The sequence below is a fragment of the Sinocyclocheilus anshuiensis genome, unplaced genomic scaffold (genome assembly GCF_001515605.1).
Source record: "Sinocyclocheilus anshuiensis isolate Anshui unplaced genomic scaffold, SAMN03320099.WGS_v1.1 scaffold72, whole genome shotgun sequence".
NCBI classification, from domain to species: domain Eukaryota; kingdom Metazoa; phylum Chordata; class Actinopteri; order Cypriniformes; family Cyprinidae; genus Sinocyclocheilus; species Sinocyclocheilus anshuiensis.
The window spans coordinates 10,427-33,908 of record NW_015554073.1 but is presented as its reverse complement, the minus strand read 5'-3'; the positions used below and the strand labels follow the sequence as shown (position 1 = coordinate 33,908).

The 23,482-nt window shown below is 40.9% G+C and overlaps 1 protein-coding gene across 12 annotated transcripts in view; it reads right to left on the bottom strand.

Annotated features, from left to right (window-relative positions):
• Positions 1–431: 431 nt before the first annotated feature.
• LOC107668824 (paired box protein Pax-2a) overlaps positions 432–23,482 on the bottom strand; it is a 31,353-nt gene continuing 8,302 nt past the window's right edge. For 3 of the 12 annotated variants that reach the window (XM_016460822.1, XM_016460823.1, XM_016460825.1), the window contains 8 exons: positions 20,601–20,686; positions 20,335–20,454; positions 19,438–19,482; positions 13,471–13,646; positions 11,361–11,481; positions 4,098–4,199; positions 1,370–1,456; positions 432–1,019 (listed from right to left, as the gene is read on the bottom strand). In XM_016460822.1, coding sequence (XP_016316308.1) covers positions 898–1,019; positions 1,370–1,456; positions 4,098–4,199; positions 11,361–11,481; positions 13,471–13,646; positions 19,438–19,482; positions 20,335–20,454; positions 20,601–20,686 — 859 coding nt within the window. In that variant the 3' untranslated portion in view covers positions 432–897. Of the gene's footprint in view, positions 1,039–1,369; positions 1,457–4,097; positions 4,200–11,360; positions 11,482–13,470; positions 13,647–19,437; positions 19,483–20,334; positions 20,506–20,600; positions 20,687–23,482 lie in introns of all 12 variants that reach the window. The other 9 variants (XM_016460826.1, XM_016460828.1, XM_016460830.1 and 6 more) reach the window with 5 other exon arrangements.

Here is a 23,482-nt window from a genome sequence, read left to right as displayed (position 1 = left end):
AAACTTTTGAAGATTCAATTGTACTTATAAATCCAGTAATGCAAAATAGTGCAAACAAGAAAAGAGCGGCACCGATCATGATATTAGACATTACACATGATAAAATGGAATATCCCGAAAAGGTATGACACACAAATGTACACACGCACACAAACCATCAGCTAAACCAAAACAATAATTTAATATACGGTTTTCTTTTCAGGTCATATACAGCAACAGTTAACGTCTTCTTCAGTGTCTGACCTGTTTTTCTTTTTTTTTCTATTTTCTTTTCCCCCATTTTGATTGTGTATCACAGAAAATGTTAAATCATGTTGGTAATTTCATACCACGAGTCAGAGATGGCTTCTAAAACTGTTACACTTGTCTGTTTGACAGAAAATGGAGCAATACTGCAGTTTTCTGCTCAGCTGACACGTCGCTGTTCTGTCCGTGAGAGGTAAGACACTAGTGAAATGGTGTAGGACGAGGGCAAATTACGTTAAAGGCCTCAGGCAACCTTGTGTGTGTGTGTGTGTGTGTGTGTGTGTGTGTGATCTGTTAGTGATACTAAATACAGTATGTAAAGGAATGTATTGATTGATTTAAAGAGAGAACGAAAACAAAAAAACAACAACACATCAATTGTTACTTGGTATTTCTTCACACGGTTCGTCTTGTTTTATATCTTGTATAATATATATATTTTTGTAGAATCTTTCAAAGTCTTTCAGGAAATAGTTCAGTCATTGTTCAGTGATTTAGAGAATGAGAGCCTTAGTGTTGATGTTGCGTGAGGGGGGTATAGTCGATGTCTGGGGGGGAAACCCGCTGTTGCTTGACCCTCCTAATCCGATCTCGGCCCCGTGAAACTGAAGATCGCGTAGCCATCTTCAATCCCTCTGACCTTAACGCCATTCAGACTGGTACGATATGGAGGCCGTGGCCATGGTCCTGCAGTTTAATTGGGTTGCCATGGTAACTAGTGGCGGTCATAGGCAGTGGCAGCAGTGGGAGGGGCGGAGCCCCGGGATGCGGCACTATAATAATAAGGGGAACCTGGAAGTTAACAGAAGAGCGGAGCGTTTGAAACCACAGCAAGAGCAACACTTACGCCCACTCCTAATCATTTTGCTAATGTAAAATACAATCAGATTATTCTATTATGTTCGGAAGCCTTGGCACGCACAAAAACACTTGCGAAGGGCTTATGCGTGTCTTAATTTAGAGATGCGGCGTGTTATGACCTCGCTAATCAAAAAGAGAAATAAAACTGTAGCTAGTTTAGTAAAGCTGTATGCAAATAATGTCATTGTAAAATGTGATTGTATTAATCCCACTTTAAAGCGACTAATCCCATAAGGGATAAGCAAAAAGGGTTAATACTCACTTAATAACGCGGGGTTGCTGAACCGCCAAGCTTCATTGTAAGTTGTGTACTGCGGGTGAGAGTAGGGATTTCCTGAAAAGTCGCTTCCTGAAATCAAACACAAGTGACAGGTTAGCAGTAAAGCAAATTGTGTACCTTAAAGGCATATTCATGCATTCAGGATGAAATAAAGCTTGACTGTCAGCAGTTTTGGAATAATGTTCATCAACACAAAAAGTAATTTTGAATAAATTGAAATGAACAAACTTGGCGTTGCATTTGCAACCATGTAAAAAAAAGGGGGTGCTGCAGCCCCCCCAGCACCCCTACTTCCCGCGTCCCTGGGATCACCCCAAAAAAAAAAAAAAAAAAAAAAAAAAAAAATCAGCTTATGATGAAGAACTTATATTTTTTGAAGCTAGTTTCGAAGGTTTTTAAAGAGATTTGAAATTTCATAAAAGCACTCCAGTTATTTAATCTGTTAACCTGTGCATTATTTGAGCTGTAAAGCTGTACAAATATTTTTCTTTTTTTTGGCATTTATGGCATTGTATTGTTGTGATGACAATGAAGTTGCAAAATCAGTTATACCTTTACACAAAAAAGGCAAGTAAACATTTTTTTTTACACTAAAATTATGTTAACATGCTTATTGTTTCCATTTTGTTTCTATACAATTGAAACAGGAGAGTATTTTAATGTTTACAGATTTGCCTCTTTAAAGAACCTTACTGTACACTGAAAAAAATGTGAAGGATTTACTTTTAAACCATTAAAAAAAAAATGCTAGTAAATTTCACAAATAATTACAAAAAACCTGAATTAAATGTATAATTTTGAAGTAGAAAGACTGAAATAGTTTTTTTCCTTGTAAAATCTACTCCAATAATGGTAGTTTTTTTACAACAAAAAATATTTTTTTACAGTGTAATTCAAATTCAAAGAAGGGACAAGTAGAAATGAATTTTTAAGGTCAGGTAATGACATATGCTGTCGATTGAGCTTAACTGAATTACTGAATTAAAGTAATGCTGTGCTCGAAATATTGCATCGCATTAGTTCAGCACATCAGAACTAAAGGAACTGGCATTGTTTCACAGCGCTAGCTAGCAGATGGCTCGCCCTGTCCTCTTTCCTACGCCCTGGTGCTCGGCCATTTTGGCTGAATTTGTTACATTAATCCTGAGCTGGGTTTTGAAGTTTCCTTTCTTTGATTCTGCTGTTGCGCTCTTAAGATTCTCTATTCTTCGGCCGCACCAAAGCCCGGCTTCAAAAAACCTCCCCAATGTATTCGTTCTCGCACACACTGCCCTTTTTATTCGTCCGAATTCGACTTTCAGGAAGCGGCCCTGTCCATGTCAGTGAGCAATGCTGTTGGTCCCCCACGTTTCTTTCTTTTATGAGACAATAAAGGCTGGGTTTTATATGAAGCTGGTGAGGAATGGCTTTTGCTTTAACAGTGTTTGGGGTCTGTCACTAAATCTTAGTCGTTCGAGGGCCAGATGAATGGAAGTGCACACAAAACCCATGGCTCTAGGATTTAAGAGGATTTCTCAGCCTGTGTGACCAATGAAAATGAATCTTTGATGAAAACATATTTGATGTACCTGTAAAGATATGTTTGCCCAGCAAATGAATCCTGTCACTGAATTAAATTTGCCCCTGCGAACTATTCATGTTTGTGGGCCGTGGAAGCCCAAGACAGACTCGAATCTATCTGAGGCACTCAACGGTGACCGAGAGAAGAATCCCTCTCTGTGTTTGATGTAAAATATTTGTTTTCCAGTTTTCGCACACTGAATGTTTGTGCTCGGACTTTGCGAGCGCTGATGTTATCCTGATGCTAACTGCATTTACACTTTTACGACTTTTCTGCGGCTCCTCTCAGAGCGTCCGTTTGCATACGTATGTGTGTGTTTGTGCTGTTTGGGGAGAGGGCACCGGTTTCGCTGCCAGATTGCATCCTGTCCTGGCAGTGAAACTCAAGTCGGGTCCCTCTGAGAGATAGTGATTTAAATATTTACAGGCCTTCCCGCCCGCTGTTTTGTGACCCTTAACTGTTTGCTGTGAACCTGAACTGCAGGTTAAGTAGAGGGGAAAAGAGATACGCTCTGCAGCACTGGAGGCAGGGTGGAGAAAGCTATGTTTATCGATGGCCTGTGAGAGCGTCGAGCGGTCCAGGAGAGCGAGGGAGGGGCGTAATGAGCGCTGGAACCCGAGTGGAACTGAGAGGAACTGTCCTATATCCCACACTTAATTTTCTCCTCGGCAGCCGATAAGCTGAGGCTCCTTCTCAGGTTATTGACGAGTTGAGATCGAGATTTACACTGCCCGCTGTTGTCTTTGCAGCCATCCTGCAATTACGGCTCCTAATTAATCTTTTTCTCATTAATATTATGCTCCTCATTAATATTATCCTGTTTAATAAACATTAGCATCACCAGAAATGTCATGGGCAATATGCTTGTGTCACTTCTCTTTCACAACTCTCATTCTTAAAATGTTACCTGGCATTCTACACTAATGTATTCAAACAGGAAAGGAAGCTCTGGGCCAATGCTAATTGAATATTAATGCAAAATTGTTATCAAATTGCTGTTTTATTTTCCAGGTGCAGCAGTGCAAATTCAAGTTGGCTTTGCATGACCTCGGGTTTCCTGAAGATGATCAATTGCCGAGGACTATTCGCTGAAAATATTACGAGCTCTCTTAAAATTAACGTCCTCGTAAAAATAGTAATTACACTTACCAGGGACCATTCCAGCAAGTGTAGAGGTGGGGTAGCTGCCCTGCCCAGTGGGGGGAACGTGAGGTGGGTATCCTGGTAGGGTTGTGCTCGCCATGTCTCGACCTGGAAAGAAAGTCAAAGTTTGTGAGGGCAGCTCCAAAAATAAAATAATTACAATTAAAAAAAATGTCAACTGGTGCTGGATGTACGGTTATCCTAAAATCTTTATAATAAAATGAATAATAATAAAACTGAAGAGGAAAATCATCCAGAAATTACGATTATATATAGTATTTGTGTAGTTTCTTTTAAAGATACAGTAAACTCCACATATTTTGATACATTAAAAATTATGATGCATAGAATAAAGTGGAAAAGCACCCCATGCATTAAACTACTTAGTGTTACACCATGCACATCAATAATAAAAATACTCAAACATATTGGTTTCCTTAAAAACACAACCCTGTAACCGTTTTCTCTGAAAATCTGAGGAAACTGAAGTCAGCTGTAGCTTTTTATTTGTAGACAAATAACTAGAAAACCCACAAGCCGAACATACAGTAGGTAATGATCACCTCTCCATAAATTCACAACTTGAAAAACTGATGAGCCTGCAGAAGCTAAAAACAACTCTCCGCTTTTTTTCTCTTCTAGGCCACTAGGCCTTTTAACTTCCTCTATTACACAGAGTGGCGCTGCTGGCCTGTTTTGACTGAAATATTTTAAACTGCTTGACAGAGAGACAGGCCCTCGGCCTGCTGGTGGCATCGCTGCTGCTAAAAAAGCCCAGAACATCACGAGAGTGCAGAGCGCACACTGCCTCCATATTCAGTTCTAGGTGATGGCTAGCAATCCTGCTGGATGTGCTGGCGCAAACTTTACAGCACGTAGGCCTTCGTCAATCCCGAATGGGCCCTCGCGAGGTCCCGCATCATTGTACCTCATTCTAGTTACTAATAAGAGTGCTGCCAGTAAGAGTGGCACACTAAGTCAGTAAGCAATGTGAAAATCTGTGTTTTAGTGTGATGTTGTGCTTTTGGTTTAATTAATGTGCACAAGGGGCAAATTACAACCGAGTTGTTGTCTTGTTTTTGGTCATTAACTAAAAATATGAGCAAAATTTGCAGTTATAGAGTATGACAGACACACAATTCCACTCACACATTAACAAGCATGTTAGAAATACTAATACAGAGGCTTTTAATCATAAAATCAAATCAAAGTACTAGAGACTATAGAAGAATTATCAGTACTTTTCAGGACCGTACAGGACAGTAGCCGTCTCCAGCAGCGCCATGGAATGTGCCTCAATGGATTTTTGAGTAAATTAGATTTTAAATGACATTTTAAAAAATATTTGTATCTTTTAAAAATGTTGCAATTTTACAGTATATATATATATATACACCATTTTTTATATACACCATACCTTTCAAAAGTTTTGGGTCAGTAATTTTTTTTTACAGTAAAATATTATTGCAATTTAAAAATTTTTTTTTCTATTTTAATGTATTTTGTAAATTGTTAATGTTAAATGTAATTTATTCCATTGATAGTAAAGCTTAATTTTCAGCAGCCATTGCTCCAGTCTTCAGTGTCACATGATCCTTCAGAAATCATTCTAATATGCTGATTTTCTGCTCAAGAAATATTTCTTATTATTATCAATGTTGAAAACAGTAGTACTAAACCCTTTTTTTAAGATTCTTTGGTGATTAAAAAGTTAAATAGAACAGCATTTATTTGATATATCTTTTTCTACTGTAAAATAATATAAAAGACTTTACTGTCACTTTTAATCAATTTAATGCATATATGCAATTAAAAGTATTAATTTCTTTCAAAAAAAACAGTAGTGCACACTTAAATGAAAATTAGTTAAAGAGTAATTTTACCTTCTTTTTGTAATGTATTATTTTGTGTAGGGCAAATGACCTTGGACTGCCATTGCTGCCCCATCAAAAAAAAAAAGCATGACGCCTTTGGTTGTTTCCCCCTTTACCAGCACAGGGTACGTTTTCTAATCTTTCTTTGTATTTTTATTATTTTATTTTTATTTATTTATCTGTACCTGCTATAATAGGCTGGCTTGCATACTGGCTGTAGCTGGGGGCATGATGGGCATAGGCACCGTAGCAGGGGGTGGAGGCATCTACTGACACGCTGGGCTGGAGGGGCAACAGTTCCGCTAGGCCCGAGACTGCCAGTGAGGAAGGGGTGAAAGGAGCCAGGGAAGCCTCATGCGGCTCCTGCTTAACACACACGGAGGATGAATGTGACTCTGCCAGGTGGAGAAAAACAACAAAAAAGCCACACACACACAATCAGACAATGCACAATCGCTCGCACTCAGCAAAAAAACAAAAACAAAGATGAATCATGACAGATGGAAGTACTGAATGGAAGCAGTAAAAAAAAAAAGGAAAATGAAGTTTGGCTGACAGTGTTTGGTGTTGTTGTGATGCTACATTGCGTTTAGGAGGAAAAGAAGGATTTATGTGAAGTTACGACTGCCGTGGTGTTCTGACTCAGTTCCTCGGGTGTGTTCAGGAGTTTTAACAGAGCCTCCAGAGGCACACACTCAGAAAACAACATTTCTACACGCACGAGGGGATTTGGTCATGGAAAGCCAGGAAATGTGGCTGTGCACTTGTGCTATGTGAGGGTTTTACGTGCGAACACGGATCCACAAATAATTACATCAAGGATGCTTTAAAACTTTTGCCACACATATGTGCTGCCATTTTTTTTAAATTATAAAACATTTTGCAATATTAATGTACAGATATTTATATTTATTTTTCTTTCTATGACAAAATAATTATTAATTTCTGTTTTTCAGTAAATGTACAGCTGGCAGTAAAGGCATTAGTAGTCACAGCATCTCTCAGCAAAACATCGCCTCGCACAAAAACATGTGATTTTATTTATTTTGGTGGCTTGGTGCCAGGAACAAATTTAGAAGTTTCGACATAATTTAAATAGAAATAATTTATTGTGGAAAATTTTGTGTTGGTGTGAACATTGTTATAGATGCAATAGTCACTGTAGATTTGATTCACTCACATTGAAAAAAGAAACTGATTCGTAATATCGCAGTGGTTCTCCATACTTCTGAGTTTTTGGAAAGTTACAGGCCAGCTATATTTTACTCGTATTTTACCCACTTGGCAAGTGTTTGTTTTGGGCCCTGCTTGTTCATACTTACAAACAGAATAGATTAGAACTGATTTTTTTTTTCTTGTAAACGGATCAGAGAAATCTTTGGTTCCATTGTTTTTTCTATCTAGTTTTTCTGTGAATGAAAAGAAACATATAATTTGCTCCATAACAAAGACTTTCAGAGTCGTCTATCAACTTTAGATTTATATCTAAATCTAAATAAAGCAACATTTTTATACAAACCTGATTGAAATTATTTATCCACTGAATGAGCTAAAAATGAGCAAATATAAACAGGTAAATCACTATGAAACTATATCTCTAGAATAGCATCAGCAAATAGCAGCTTGGCTCGCAGATCAATCATGCTCGAATTTCCCTAAGGTTTTCCTAAGTCACATCTCCAAACAAAAAGCCTGCAAATCGCAACACAGCCCCTTCGCATTGCCAGCCGTAATATAATTTGGCTGATGAGGTTTGGCATTTTTCATCTTAGCGGGTTTGCGACTGCAGCTCGAGCAATCAATGTGAGCTCTGTCTTCATCTCTCTCTACACTCATCCTCTTTAACATCCTCTGCTGTTAACACGGTCTGTGGGGAGGGCTCTCACAGCTTCATGATAGCCTCATTAGCCATTTCCCAACTATTGTTGTTTTACAACCAAGCTATGTGCAGAGAGTTGCTCATTAAGATAAGGCCTCCTTGTTGTCAGACGCAACCTGACAACCCGTTCTGACCTAACGCCAGGAAATCAGGCAACTTAACTGGCCTCTTTCCCACACAAATCAATGGCAGAATTTCCTTTCCTGAGCGAGTCTGGGACTAACAGCCGAATCTTCATACAGCAGGAGCAGGATAAACATGACGGTTTTTAATCGAGAGACATACAGAAACGAGGCATTTAGATGACTATATTTCAGAGAAGAAGATGACGGCCATAAAGCCTAACTTCAAAAATAAAAAACCTTAGAGGCCAATAAAGGAGAAAAGGAAGAGAAGCTGTCGGAGGAATTAGGCCTCGCGTTTTCACGGCCTCTGCTTTGCCGCTGTAAAGCAGACAAGGACGTTCGCTACACTGACCGAAGCCCAGTGTTCAAGATCACTGAACTCTGAAACTAATCAGAGGTGGTGTTGCTTATTGTCCTGGAAACAAGCAAGACCTGCAAAAAGGAAGGCTGTCAACCTCCTGATTACTGAGATGGAAGATAAACACTGGTCTATGTGGAGGCGCATCACATCTCGACACGAACAAGAGCTATAGAGTTCTCCATGTCTGTCTCTCGCTCTCATGAATGCACACATGTTTCACATGGGTGACGAGAGAGAGAGAGGAATGAATTCCTTTTTTTAAAACCCAACAGCTCCAGCAAAGTCACTTGCCATAGAGATGAGATTTAAAAAAAAAACAAAAAAAAACTTATAATCACAGACACCACAATGTTTTGTAACAGTACTGCAATCTTTGACCTCAATTTTCAACATTTTGTCACAGGGAAACACGGAATAGCCTGCTTCACCCCGATCAATTACAGCAATGTAATGTTTGGACGGCCAAATTGCTTGAATCCCCAATATAAGTTCCTAAAGTCATTCATTATCAAATGTGTGCTCAAAGGTTAGTGTGCTATTGTGAGTCTGAAATAAACATTAATTTGGGCTCTAGGGCCTGCCGGGGCTTCTGGTGACTCAAGACAGAGGCAGTTTGTCACCAGGCCACACATCAGGTACCTCAGTCTAGCCGGCAGCGTGTTGTTTGCTGCTCACTGGAGAATAGCGGGCCACACTTAAAAAATGTCTCTCTGGCGGATATATTTCAGCCGGAGTTCATCAGCAGCATAAGCCGACACAAAGCAGTCTTTTCTTTCGCTCTGCCTGCGTATGCTGCTTTTCTTTCTTACTTTTCTTGCTTGTTTTTTTTTTCAGCTCTGTTGCTTTCAGGCCCGGGTGCTCATTTTTTCCTCCCTCTCCCCCCTTCTCCTCTCCTCCCATCTCTCCGAAGAGATTTGGAACAAGGGGGATCCCTTCAGCACCTGCTCAGGTTTTCAGTGGATCGGAGGGGTGCCCATTTACACGGTACCATCCTACTGGCACCAGGAAGACTTCCATTATACGGCTCGGCAGGGACGGCGCTTAAGAATCCGCACTAGTCATTCATTGTGAAGGTATGTGCAAATGGCCTTCTTAAAAAGCTAGCCATATCTGGACAGCATCCAAACTTTTTACTGCAGTTTGAATAAATCATGCCATTGTTTTTTTCCCTCTACTACAGTTAATACATGAAAGTGTGGAATGTGCATGACTCATAAGGGCAAGTATTGCCTCTGATAAGTCTGAAGCCCTTTAAAACCACAGAAGCACAGAAATAAACCCACAACAACTTGTCTGTTCTTTCTAGGAATTTATATTATTAATTTATCTAAAAAAGTATGCATCTATTCCATTGTTTAAAGTAATAGACTTTACTACAAGTTTTTTTTTTAATGAATTAGATTTCATCAGGCATCATAAATTTCAGTCCAATAGCAAGCCATTTTCAAATGCATTTTTCTTTAGGACTTTAGGAGCAGTAACCCCTAAAACGAATTGGGTAAACAGTTAACACAAAAAACATGTCTCCTATGCCTCGTAGTGCCCTTAAAATTCCAATTTCTGTTTTGTAATGAAGAGTTCATTAATCATTCATCTTTAATAGATTATGCAAATCGCACGACATAAAATCAACAAGATCAATGGCAGCGTGAATTTTAATTGGCCCAGGAAAACATTGCTGGGAATGAACATAATCTCCAGCTCTATCCAATGAGAGGGAGTAATTTATTCAGAATTGTCTCTCAGTGTAAATGCGTAGGGTAATTTAGCACCTCCTTTAACTCTGTCCTTATTCTTATTTCCAGTTTATCACATGCGAGTACACCATAACATTACGTTTTTGCATCTTTGAACTGCTTTTCTTGCTTTTTTTTGTAATAAATGAAGTTATTACTGCCAAAAGTCATTTAGAATACGACATGGAACAGTTCATATATAAGACTCTCAAGATATGTCATTTGAGCCTAGACATTCTGAAAAAGCGTTAGAACATAATTACAACTGTATTTTATTTTTTTTTTTCAGAAAATGCTGAAGTTAGGTTGCCAGGGGTAAGCATTCTCATCATGCATGCATAAACCGACACCGTTGTGAAATCATTAACAAACAATAAAAACTTAAGCAACCATTTGAAAATCTCTCCACCAGGGCCATTTCCTACGCTGTACCAGAAGCAAGTGGTGGTCTGCACTAAGACCCCCGGTGTGTCCCGTCCCAGGTGCAAGAAAGGCCACCTGCCATGAGGGTGCTCCCTAGACCGAGACTGCTTTCATACAAAGGACAAAAACACACCTTTCTTCTCCAGAGGCCCAACTTTCTGGAGGGAACTCTACCTCCCACATATTACCGAGGGGGGGAAAAAGCCCTTTCTTCTCACATAACATTATCCAGCTATCATTTGAGAAGGGGGCACAGCAATTTTCAATCATCCTGTCCTCCGCCCACACAGAACTCATTGGCTTTGATGGCTCCTGCATAATTATGTGAATTTTATTAAAAGCTCAGCGTATTAATCTCAGCACGACAGTTGGCTATCAGTAAACTTAACCTTCTCTGAGGTAATAACAGCAGCAACAATGAAACAATATTTCAATTAGCAAGGCTGACATTAACCACCACATACCACGAGGAAAAAAAATGCCTCGGCATTAAAAGGCCAAACCGTGCTAGGCCGCCATATTTCTTTCTGAGAACTATGAGCTGAAGAAAACATTTCAGTACACAACGGTGAAGTAGTAAAACAATTCATTGGTTTTTGAACAGTGACACTGGCCAACAAATCTCCATAATCACTTCTTGCATGCAAGTAACAGCGCCTGTCTGCTTCGATCGCTCCTTTCTTACACGGCCCCTCAGAGCAGGCAGCACTAATCCATCCACTTTAGATCAACATGTCACATTCCACTCTCACCTGTCCGCTCAACTTAAAAAGCTAACTTTACCACATAAAACAGTCACATAGTCTAGAATATGAACGTAATATGCCAGTATTCTAATGGTCAGCCGGGACGGTGGATCCAGCGCTCTTACCTGTCACTACCGGGTAGCTCTGTGACACGCTGGAGCCCAAATCTGAGCTGACGCTGGTTGACAGACTGGGCTTGACTTCGTCCAGTCCAGGGTTCAGTGCTGGTAGCGAGTATTCATTAGCCTGCCAATGAGGGGAGGGGACACTTTAAGTAGATATATCTTGGGATCCAAGCATCACTTTTAAGGTGTCCAATTAGAAAGCTTTCTTCCTCTGAGCTGCCAGTCCTGTATTATTTTATTTCTCTCTTCTTTTTATGATATTTCTTATGATTTAAGGAAAGTGGATTTAATATAGCGGCGGCTCAGTCACTTGGCTTTGTAAATGGACACCTGAAATCCAGTTGTACTAAACTTGCACATTATTTTTATTTTCCCCAGTCAGTGCATGTGGGTTTTGGTGGAGTTAATGTGAACCGTGTGTGCATACATTAAGCATGTGAGCAGGACAGAGAGTAGGATTTGGAACAGACTGAAAGGAAGGGGTGTCAGCTGTCTCTTTGTGCTTGACTGCAGTCATTCCCCTGACCAGCCAAGGGAGGAGACGGGTGCGCTTTGTTCGATTACCAACATGGCCTAGTTTCGAGACCATTTGTAATTGTTTTCTTTAGGATGAGAAAATGATGACACGAATATAATCCCGAAACAGCTTTCTGTTATAATTTTTAAATGCTAAAACATTGACGTTTACATTTGTTGGATTAACTTGCATTTGAGGTCATTTGTGGTACTATGGTTTTCTTTAAATAGATTTCTTTGTAACGAATGCAGCAAATGATAATAGATTTCCGGCTACCATTGTTCCTCGCGTATTAAACTGTGAGCGTACATATGTTCGTATACGTCTGCGTGCATGTGTGCGTTCGTGCATCTGCGCACCACAATAGGGCTGGTGTCCCAATGGGAAATGCTGTGACCCCAGACTTGTCTGTCTCTATTCCAGATAAACTCTAATTGTCTGCTACAAATGTTCAGTTGGCCAGTAGCGGATGTTCCTCTCTATTTGGTCTGGCCTCAGATGCACAACAGCTATTTTATCATGCAGATAGGGGCAAGTTGGGCGTGGGGTAACTGAAGAGCCATCTGAAAAGGATGACCAAATGGCTGGCAGAAGTGTGGGAGGGGTGAGCCCATTGAGTTTAGCATTTCCAAAATGGCTTTTTAATGCCCGGCCTCACACACCAGACATGGCTAATAGGTCCACTCTTTCTTCAGTTAAAAAGGGGGCACAAAAACGGACCAATAAATGGGAATGTAGTCTGATTAATATTACATTAAATTAAAAGTGATTTTTCTGGACTGTTCCAGGGCTGTTTTTTCCCTCTTGTTTAGCCTCTTTCCTTGCCTTTTTTAATACCTTCTTAGCTTCTCTTTGTGATTGCAAGTCATTTCCAATTCGTTTTGGTATTGATCTTCCAGTAGAAATCAGTTTTGTAATTAGCTGCAAATTAGGCACTCTACTAGGGGTGAGGGCTGTCCCCCTGATTTATCACCAGTGTAATTCTCTGCGATCGGAGAGAAATTAAAATATTAGGCCACGTGTAATTCTCTGCGATCGGAGAGAAATTAAAATGAACTCAATTAGGCCACTGCTTTTGCTTTATGGGCCTCTACTTGGAGTTTCAAGGGAAAAATTAATAGTCACTGGTTGTTTGATAGTATAATGAAAGTAAATAAAGCTTATCTCCTGTAATAAGCCGAAAGCTTTAAATAAGAGCTTGTATATACAAGGTGGAGTTTTTTTTTTAATTGTTTTTCACAGCATAATTTTTCATGAGACTTAAGATTTGTCAATTATTTTTTGTATTCGTATCAGCGGATTCATGTTGATGTGCAATTATTAAAAACTAAATTAATCTGGCTTTAATGCACCTTACACTATTTAATGCATATATTAGTGATGCTTGGGCAAGATGCATCAGTTAACATTTGTCTGGGATTAAATCGTATGGTGACTTGATTTCACTAGTTCATCTTAAGAAAAATAAACATCTGTCGGTTCGAATGAGCTCTGCTGTCCGCTCACACTCCGTTTGTACCGCAAACAATCTCCAGATTTTTTGTTTATGAGTTAGTTTGTTAGTATTCGTCCATTTGCCTCAATATTACTAACCTGCTCTGGCTTGATGTGTTCTGACGTAGGGAAGACGTCGGGGTATGACGGCCGCTCAAACACCCGATCCAGAGCCTCCAGCTGCTGTTGAGTGAAGGCATCAGCCCTCAGGTGCTTCCGTAAACTCTCCACACTACCCTGAGAATCACTGTTTGGGCCAGAGCCATCTGAACCATCTATGAGAGGAGAGAGGGACAAGGCCACATGCTAGTACCAGTCGTTATGGTCCCGTTTCTCCCCAGGACAGGCACCCCATCCCGCCCTCCCCGCACCCACACAACAGCTACGTCTAGTGCTGTAGTGCACCTCTCAGCACCGCTGGATGAAAGATTGGAGTATATCAGCTCAAATTCAGTCAGTGCTAGCCTCAAACTGATCCTAATAGCTGTGGAAAGATAGAGCACATGAGGCTGGGAGAAAAAGAGAGTGAGGGAAAGATGTGGATGGTGCAAAGTGGGAGAGAGAAGACCCACACCTCCCCCATCCCAGATCGGCATCAGCACCGTCATCATCTGATAGGCCTGCAGTAATTGATGGATTACCTTCAGAGCAAACATATACTTGTTGGGAACGCCATGTGTTTTAGCATGAGCCACCTTGTTCTCTTTCCCGTCAGTGGGCTGGTGGAAAATGGAGAGCTATTATTTAAAAGGCACAATTTCCTTTAGAATGTAATGCTGCTTTCATTTTCAGATTGCTTTTCCCTGGAAAAATGGGAGGCCAGTGCCGGCTTGAATACAATTACACAGCTTGACTGCCAGCTTATGCATTTCCCTCCATCTCGCTCTCTATAAACAAATGAACAGTTTCCCCTCAGACCGTGACCTCATCACCCTGCCGAAGCAGGTAGCCTTCTTTCCCCGGCTCCTCATTTTGCTATTCCGGAAGCCCTTCCGCAAACATTCGGCAAACGTTCGTGCAACCTCGGCAGCCTCCCGCCTCCCGTGTTTCTGGTGGTGGAGGGGCTTTTTTTGCTCCCTTACAAATCTGTCATTCTAAATTTGCAGCAGATTATGTTCTCTCCTCGGCGAGAGCGTAGTGATATATGATATGCAAGGCCCCTATTGATTGCCTGATCTGGTGGCAGGAGAGAGGCGAAATGAACTTGAAATGAACATCATGCCTCAACTCATTGTGCGTATAATACTCTACTTAATCCCACATTTTTCTGTGCTATGGAATTCAATTGATCAATCATGTTCCACTGATAGTACCATTTCAGGGGCTTTATTGCCATTCTACCCACCAGCTTGACCTTTTTTCAATGGCTGAGGCCACAGGATGAACTGACTTTCAGGAGAAATAGATCCACAGAGAGGTCTGATAAGAGACTGGGAGATATTACGTGTGTGTGAGTGTGTATTTAAGCTACACTGAGGTGACATTTTTTCTCTTCCTATTCCTGTTGTGGTTGTTTTGTTGTGTTTTTTCTTTTCACATTATCTGAGTAATTTCTTTTGATCAGAGGCTTTTTTTATAGACAGCTCCCTTGGGGGCCTTCTATAAGTCTGCATGTTGTTGCCATATAAACCTCAATTGTTCTCTTTGGTACAGAAAATAGAGTCATTAATTACTTTCTATCAGCTGGTCTAAGTGCAAACTGCGATCAATAAGCAGGCGTTCGTCATTTGCTTCGGTGCAGTATGTTTCCCATACTCAAAAGCCCAAAGCGCGCAGGGCCGCTAGTTGACACGGGGGACGGAGCTGCGGTTTGAGCTGTGGGGGCTGGGCTGCTCTCCATTACGTTACAGTTAGGGGAGATTTAGGTTAGATCAAGGTTAGATCAGCATTTCTCACTGGAGTTTTTTGAACGTTTAACAGAGAGTCAGTGTGAATGCGGTGATGCTGTCTAGACTATGTACAGTATATGGCTCCTGTTTTCATCAGTGCTCGTGCTATATTGATTTCATTTGAACACTTGAGTGTGTTTGTTTTGACATCCCACTGCATTAGCACTCTGGTGCTATGGGACTAGAGCTCTGTCAGATCAGATAACCAGAGTCCATAAAACAGGCCTCCCCTGGGCTTCCTCCTCTGGAGAGTCCAGTTCAAATAAAACTAAGAACAACAGACAGTCAAGGGCTTATCATGGTGAACTTGTCATTTTAATAGATGCACTGTACATAGTCAATGTCCATACGTGTAAGTGCTTTTGAATATTTTAAAGTGGAATGTCCTAAATTTGTGATATGAACTCTGAGGGAAAATATTAGGTTTAGGACGTGTGTGTTTAGGTTGACCGGGCAGGTGTGACATTCTTTTAAGAGAACAGTGCTGAGCTTCCTGCTTTCATCTCATCAGATAAGGCTGGTTTGGATGAGAAAGCTTTTTGAAAAGCAAATGAGGGTCTCGTGACCCCTGTGACCCTTGACCTGATATCACACATCCACTCATATAGGGGTAGTTCACCCAAAAATGAAACCTCTGTCATCGGTTTGCTGTGACTTTCTTCTGTTAAAATGTTTTGAAGAATTGTTTCAATGTTTGGGACCCTATTGACTTTCAATGTATGGATTTAAAGAAAAAATATAAAGGTTTTAAACAACATGAGGGTGAGTAAATAACAGAATTAAAATTTTTGGATGAACTGTCCCTTTAAGCCTGAAGTTGAGTGTTGCTATTTTAAAAACAATTTTTTATCTAACGAAAAAGTAACTTTTTATACTTGCTAAAAAACTAGAAATTTGTGTGGGTATGCACTCATTATATAGGCTGGAGAAGCAAATAGGAAAAGAGGCTTGGCACCCCTATTTATGAAATCTACGGTGCGACAAGGCTGCACAGCACATAACTAAATCAGAAGAAGACGAGACAATGGGAGAAAGAACAAGAGAGAGATGGAGGGAGAGAAAGAGCGAGGTGGCAGCAGCAGCAGCTGCACAACCGGGGTTGTTAATTTCCTGGTATGTTACAGCGTGTTTAAAGGCTTTATTAATTAAATTTAGCGTTGCTGAGCAGTGTGCAGGCTGCAAGTAGGAGCTGCGCTTTCTCTCCTTTTTTCTTTTCTCAGGCTACCGCTGTCAGCATGGGTTTCTCCTCTCACCCATACTGTACTCACACCCGGTCCGTCATTTAGCACATCGGCCTCATGTGACGCAACGTTCTGGAACGAAATTAATGAATGCGTATCTCCCTCGCTCTCGCTCTCTTTCCTTTTAAAATCTGCGTAATGCGGCGCACCATTAATTCTCAGCATCAGCGTTCATAATTGACTTTTCCCTGACATGATTCCTCCTCGAGCGAACCACCCTGTCCTTAGATGTTTTCGTGCTGCAGATTTTCACGTTTGAGCTATCGGTCAGGCCGGGGCGGCGGGTCTGCTTGAATGCAGATGTATCAGCCGAGCGGGGGCATAGACCTTTTGTGTCCTTTGATAAGGAGCCCGGCACCTTCTTCTCTGCCGGTTACGCTCTGCAGCCTCTCTCAAATCTGGTCTTTCTCTTTCATACAGAGGCTATCATCATGATGAGATCGGTGGGATGTTCTTATTCGATTTAGACTGAGGCCAATCCATTTCTTGGTTTGGATGTATTTCATTTCTATTTTTTTTTTAAGTAGAATCCATATTGGCACAATAGAATCTCACAGGCCATGAAATGGAAGCACAGGTTAAAGCATTCTCGCTGTGGGCCAAACTATTTTAGCATGGGGATTTGAAGTGTGTTGTCGCTCACTCTCAAAGCAATACTTTTAGATGAACAAACAAGCTATAAGTGAAACTTTTGCGTTCTTGTACCACAATGGCATGGATGTAATCTCTTTATCGTGCTAACGTCAAATAAATATGCCGCTAGGTCTTATAAATCAACCCACTTTCATTTCTTTCATGTGAACGCACGTTCCCACAGCTGATTCAAGCGTCAAGTCTGTGTTTTCGCAAGCAATTTATTGCAATCGGCCTACTCCCTATGTAGGTTATGTTTGGTTTCATACAGATGGAAGAGAGCCGGGTTACACCAACCTGCTAATCAGCTGATGCAAGGACAGGTGAGAACAAAACGGCGTGGAAATACGCAACTTGTGCCTGTACCGCTAGTAATTAACTCAGTTCATTCATTTGTGTCATTTTGTAACAAAGTATTAACTTTGACAAATGAGAAATCCCAAACAGGCTTAATTTCCCTCTTTTGCCATTAATGCATTTGGCAAGAGAGGCATTCTATTTTCCATAATGAGATACACAAATAAATCTGGCAATGGATTGAAGGGCCTGTGAAGGCAGCAATAAGGTTGAGGCGCATTCTCTGTGCTGGCATAATTGGTATCACTGCTTGCAGACATATAAACCAATCTTTACACAGATAGGGCTGTGTCTCTCTCTTCCCCTTTAGGATATTTCTTTTGTCTCCTCAATAGCTTGCACATCCATGATAGAGGAAGGGGTGCTAATTTGTGAATTAATAGCTTTTCTCTGCAGAATTGCAAATTCTCTTAAATGTCACTATGTTCAACTTGCGGGGAGCTATTGCCACCAAAGAACTAATCTTGGGAGGCTCCCCCCAACCCCTACCTCTGCCTCTCTCTCTCCCTCCCTTCCTCCGACGGTCCATGCCACGCCGAACGTCACCCGTAGCCGGCGAGCAACACGCTACTTTTAATTTGCAGTAACACATGAAAATGACAGATTAATGACTCTTATGACACCTGTGTCCCTGAAGCTCCTCTTGCAAAGACCTGGTGTACATAACGCGTGTCACACTACATTATCTCCATATCACTCTTGTAATGGGGGACCCTTTTTTTTTTAAAGGGCACTAGCATCATCAAATATAAAGACTGCGGAAGCCTACATCTTTTAAATCAAACGCTAACTCATTACACCACCCCAGAACTGGCTGGTTTTAACCTCATTTCACACGTTACATGTTTCAAAGTGCATCTGCACAGCGCTTCCTAAAATCGGATTAGCATATTTCTGTTATGTCATCATCTAATGAAGGGAAGATTGGCTGCGCCCAGCCAAATAAGGCTCAGGTAGCCCAAGGCTGCTGGGCTGCTATGAAATTGAAACCATACACTGGCTGTCGCTCTGCCTCCCTGATGTCTCGGTGTGAAATAAGGGCTAAGTTTAAATAACACAAAGCTTTTTAGACATTTGGCACTGTATCAAATTACCAGCCATGAGCTCTTCATCAGGGACACGGCATGACATATGCCCTACAAATGACTCGGTACACCTTGAGAGACCTGCATAAGGTCGTGCGATGCCAGAGGAGGGAAACACATTGGCAACGATGGGAATATTTACTCTAGTCGTTATAATGAAAGGTAATCCTCGCTGAAGCAGTATTAAATTTGATATTGTGCACACAAGTAAACTTGTGTTTTCCCGCCTAGTGTTTTATGATGCAATTACACTCAACACCTTGAGAGACCTGCATAAGGTCGTGCGATGCCAGAGGAGGGAAACACATTGGCAACGATGGGAATATTTACTCTAGTCGTTATAATGAAAGGTAATCCTCGCTGAAGCAGTATTAAATTTGATATTGTGCACACAAGTAAACTTGTGTTTTCCCGCCTAGTGTTTTATGATGCAATTACCCTCAAGCCCTTCATCCACTCTTCACGTTGTGTCAGTTCTAATCAAACTAGGAATAACTACCGCCGCTGCCGTTAATCCCCTCTCACTTATGTTATGTCCCTTCTCTGTTTTTAGGAGCAAACGGCCTATGACAGTGACAGAGGAAAAGCCCCACGACGGTCTCAGTAAGAGCTTGCCACGCTGTAGCAAATGTGATTTGCCACAGTCGCTTTCTCACAGTGTTTATATATGATCCAGAGCTCTCTCCATAAAGATATCATTAAGCGTCAGTGCGCTCTCTCATCCCCCTCCCCTCGACACACAACCCTACACGTACACATGCACACACACACTCACACACACACACCCTCACAGAGCACTTGATCAGACTCGAGTGGCTTGTGATTGAGCAAGCAAAGAGAAGGTGGGCTAACGGAACTTACAATATCCTATTTTCCTCCCATCCAAGTGGTTGCCACTCCAGAGAACTAAAGAGATGGAAACATAAAAGAAGCAAGTGCCCTGCTTTGATAAATGTTTTAAGAGATCATTTCCAACCACTTCAACCTCCCTCCCTTTGACTACAGCACTTTCTGTGTTCCCGTTCGGCCCGGTGCCACATGGATGTTTATTCACTAGCATTCAAAAGGCGATTGTATGAAGAGCCGATCAGCCATTAGGCCTCAGGCAGTATGTGCCCTCTCATTTAGAAAAGGAGAGAGAATGTTGGCATGAGCAGGTTGGCAGCCCCCATTTTGCCGCTATTTCAGTTCTTCAAAACCAAAAAATACACAGCCAGAAAATTGTGAGAAATTAAAACATCAGAATATGTCTTTAGAAGTCAATTATTAATCGCACATCAGGCCGTTTTTGCATTGCATTCTGCATTTCCAGTCGGTTCTGAGCACATTTCCTCATGCATCTCTTGTATTTACATTGCTGATTTCTTTGTCTTCATTTCGTTGACCTGTATTATTTACAAAAAGCATACAGCCGTATCCCTGACACACTACCTAAGCATTATGCGATCATGATTCAGACCAAATGATAGCATGTAGGCATATTCTTGTTTGCGCAGAGCTACTGTATCATCAAATAAAATGTGCTACAGCTGTGCAAACACCATAGTATCAAGCGGCTGAATGAAATAGTCCAATCTGCTTTACTACATAACAAGTCACTTGAGAGCGCTTTTTTCTTTTACAAAATGCTTTGTCCAGTGCTATCAAAATGCCATCTTCATCTCCCCACACAAATTGGAAATTACAGGGGGCTGTAGAGAGGCCTAGAATAGGAGTGAAAGGGGAATAAAAGCGATGGAGAGAAATCCAGTCTCTTACCATCATCGCGTTTTCTCTTTTCGCCATTGGAGCGAGGGATTCCTAGGATGCCATTAATAGAGTAGGACCCCACGGGGTCATTGGAAGCGCTTGACACAGGTGGGGAGGCTGTGCTGGGCACTGAAAGAGCACAGGAATAGGTTAACGTATATGGAGTGCTCTCAAGATCACCTTAAAAGAGAATGAATTAACATTAGGTCACAGGCATAATTGATGTCATTACGATTTTTATGTTTATATGCAAAATACAGTATATGCTGTCTCACCTATAGTGTGTCCCGCTGTGGTGAGAGGCGTTCCTGTGCCATCGGAGGATGGATGGAAAGGCTGCTGAACTTTGGTTCGAATTATCCTACGAAATGACAGTTAAAAGAACACGATGAGTCGAAGTTGCAGCTGGTTGGCTGGATCACTTTACGGTAAGCTTCCACACAGCCTGATGCGACCCAATGCCTGTGTAAAACTCTAGTGTTGTTTTGGGGCCTTGCTATATAGATGCACTGATTCTGTCACAAATAACCAATCTTGGGGTATTAGGGCCAATCATGGAGTAGATGTGCGAGGCAGAGTGGGCGCTACCGCGGAGAGAGTGGATTCAATCAAATGGGATCCCATCTTTAGAAATATGATAAAGTCCCACTACCTCGAAGGTGTGATATGGGGGAAAGTCTTCATTGCACTTTGGTCTGAATGATCTTGCAAACAAAGCATGAAATCACATCAATTCACCTCAATGATGAGCTTCACTGCCTCGAACTGGCCTCAGCTTTAATAATCTCCCTCTCTCTCCCTCTCTCTTTCTTTATCTATCTCAATCTCTCCCTCTATCCTCCTCCTCACTGAAGCAAGTGAAGATTGCTTGTAGAGTGTAGATACTGACTTCCCAGATCCGACATTTTTTTTCTAGCACAAACATTCAGGGGTGCCAGTGCGGATGAGGCCCTATTGATTGGGACTTGGGGATAAAAAAAAAGTTGGGAATTAGAGGCAGAGAAGAACAGATGCAAATGGAGGGCTATAAATTTTATGTGACAGGAAAGCAATAGTGTCTCATTGCTTCACCAAAGCCCACTGCAGCATCTGATGTCTTTAATCTGGGACACGCTTTTGAGAGAAGAAGCTGTCACCTTATTCCAGGAACACATTTATACTCGTTGGCTACACATTTTCACATTTGTATAAACTATAACATGGATGTAAATTTCATTACTAAGGAAATCCTTATTCCGTATGTGCTGATGATTTGAGTGAAGTGAACTGGCAAGATTAAAAAAATTATATTTTTAGTAAAAAATAAAAAAAAATCTATATAGCAAAATCTATTTAAGTATTGTAAGTATTGTGTGAATTTTTTAACATCCAACCAAACAATGATTTAACCCTACGATTTGCATTAGCCACACAAATTCAATAGCTTGGATCCATGTTCTCGCTATCGAATGAGCTATTTGGAAGGTGTGAATGAATGACTTGCCAGGGTGCTTAGAATTCCCCAAGAAATATTAAAATATGAATCGATGCTATTGAAAGGACGCTTAGGATTCAGGCGATAGAAGGGCTCAGAACTGGTTGTGTGCCAGTGACTTCATGCTGTGAGCAGGACACAGAGAACACCCCAGACAGTGTGTAATCTTTAATAATTCATGCAGAGAAAATGTGCTTAAAGCTGGGACATCTTCTAATGTCAACAGAGCAGAGGTCAACCTCTTAAGCGCTCAGTGCATGAGGGTCCTGCCTCTGAAGTCTGCTCACTGGTGAGGGAATACTTTTAGACAGGGTACAAGAACACCTGTTTGAAATGGCACAAGGCTTACAGCTTGACTAGGCGACTGCAGCCTGTGTTAAATGTTCTGTTATGATCATAGGAAGTGTTAAAATATTGTATTTGCATTTTGTTTGCACTTGCCTGCTTTCAGCCGTATCAAAGTTAAAGAAGAGTGTTCTAGTGTAGTGTAACCCAGTTCACTTCAAAGCACAGCCTTCACTGATGTTTACTGTAGCAAATCCAATTTTATTCAATAATACAGGCAAATTTTGAAATGATTAGTTCAGGTACTTTTATCCTATACGTGTTCCTTGAGCACAGAAAACCCAACTTTGTATGATTCAGAATAGCAGTTGAAATAAATTCCAGCTACATCAGTATACATATTAATTTTATACATAAACAGAGATACCTTACAATGGCCTCCTCTGAGATGACAACTTGAACAACATTGGAAACGAAGGTTTATTGGCTCTTCTTTCATGTCATTAATGCAGATTAAAAATTTACCGCATACATGTGTTGAGACCTGTTCAAATTGCCCTTTTTAAGCAGCCATAGTGCATGAAATGAATTTTTTCAGCCTCACTCTCCCCCGTTTTTTTTTCCCTAGGAAATGTCTTGTGTGGGTCGGCCCATGATCTCTCTTCAGCTCATTAAAATGTAATGCTGCTGGCCAGCTCTATGGAACAGTGCCTCCTAACCAAAGTTCATTACTCCTGCTTGCAGGTAGGCCTTTTTCACCTTGTTCTTCCACTCTTCCTCCCCCCTCCCACCACCACGACTCCATCTCACTTGGGATAGTCTTGCTAGCCTTTGTATTTTAATGAGAAATAAGAAAAAGAATGGTAACTAATTGTTAGGACTTTATATTTTCAGCTGACTGATTTAATGTAGGTACACTCTAAAAAATGCTGGGTTAAATACAACCCAGTGCTGGGTAAAATAGGGACAAACCCAGCAATTGGGCTGTTTTGACCCAGCGGTTGGGTTAAATGTTTAACCCAACCTTCTGGGTAGTAACCCAACCACTGGGTCAAAATAACCCAATTGCTGGGTTTGTCCCTATTTTACCCAGCACTGGGTTGTATTTAACCCAGCATTTTTTAGAGTGTAGGCATAAGCAAAGTGGGGCTGCATATGATCTGCCTTGCATTATTTACGATAACATAAGAACTACATGACTTGTTTGTTAGTCCTTGCTAAGTTTAATAGCTCACTGAAATTGCTGAGGTAGAAGCCCAGTTACACACCCACCATATTTAAAATTATTACATAATTTTACTACACTATTCTTGTTTAATAATAATAATAATAATTATTATTATTGTTGTTATTATTTTTATAGTTAAAATAAGTAGAAAATATAAAAAAGTACACATT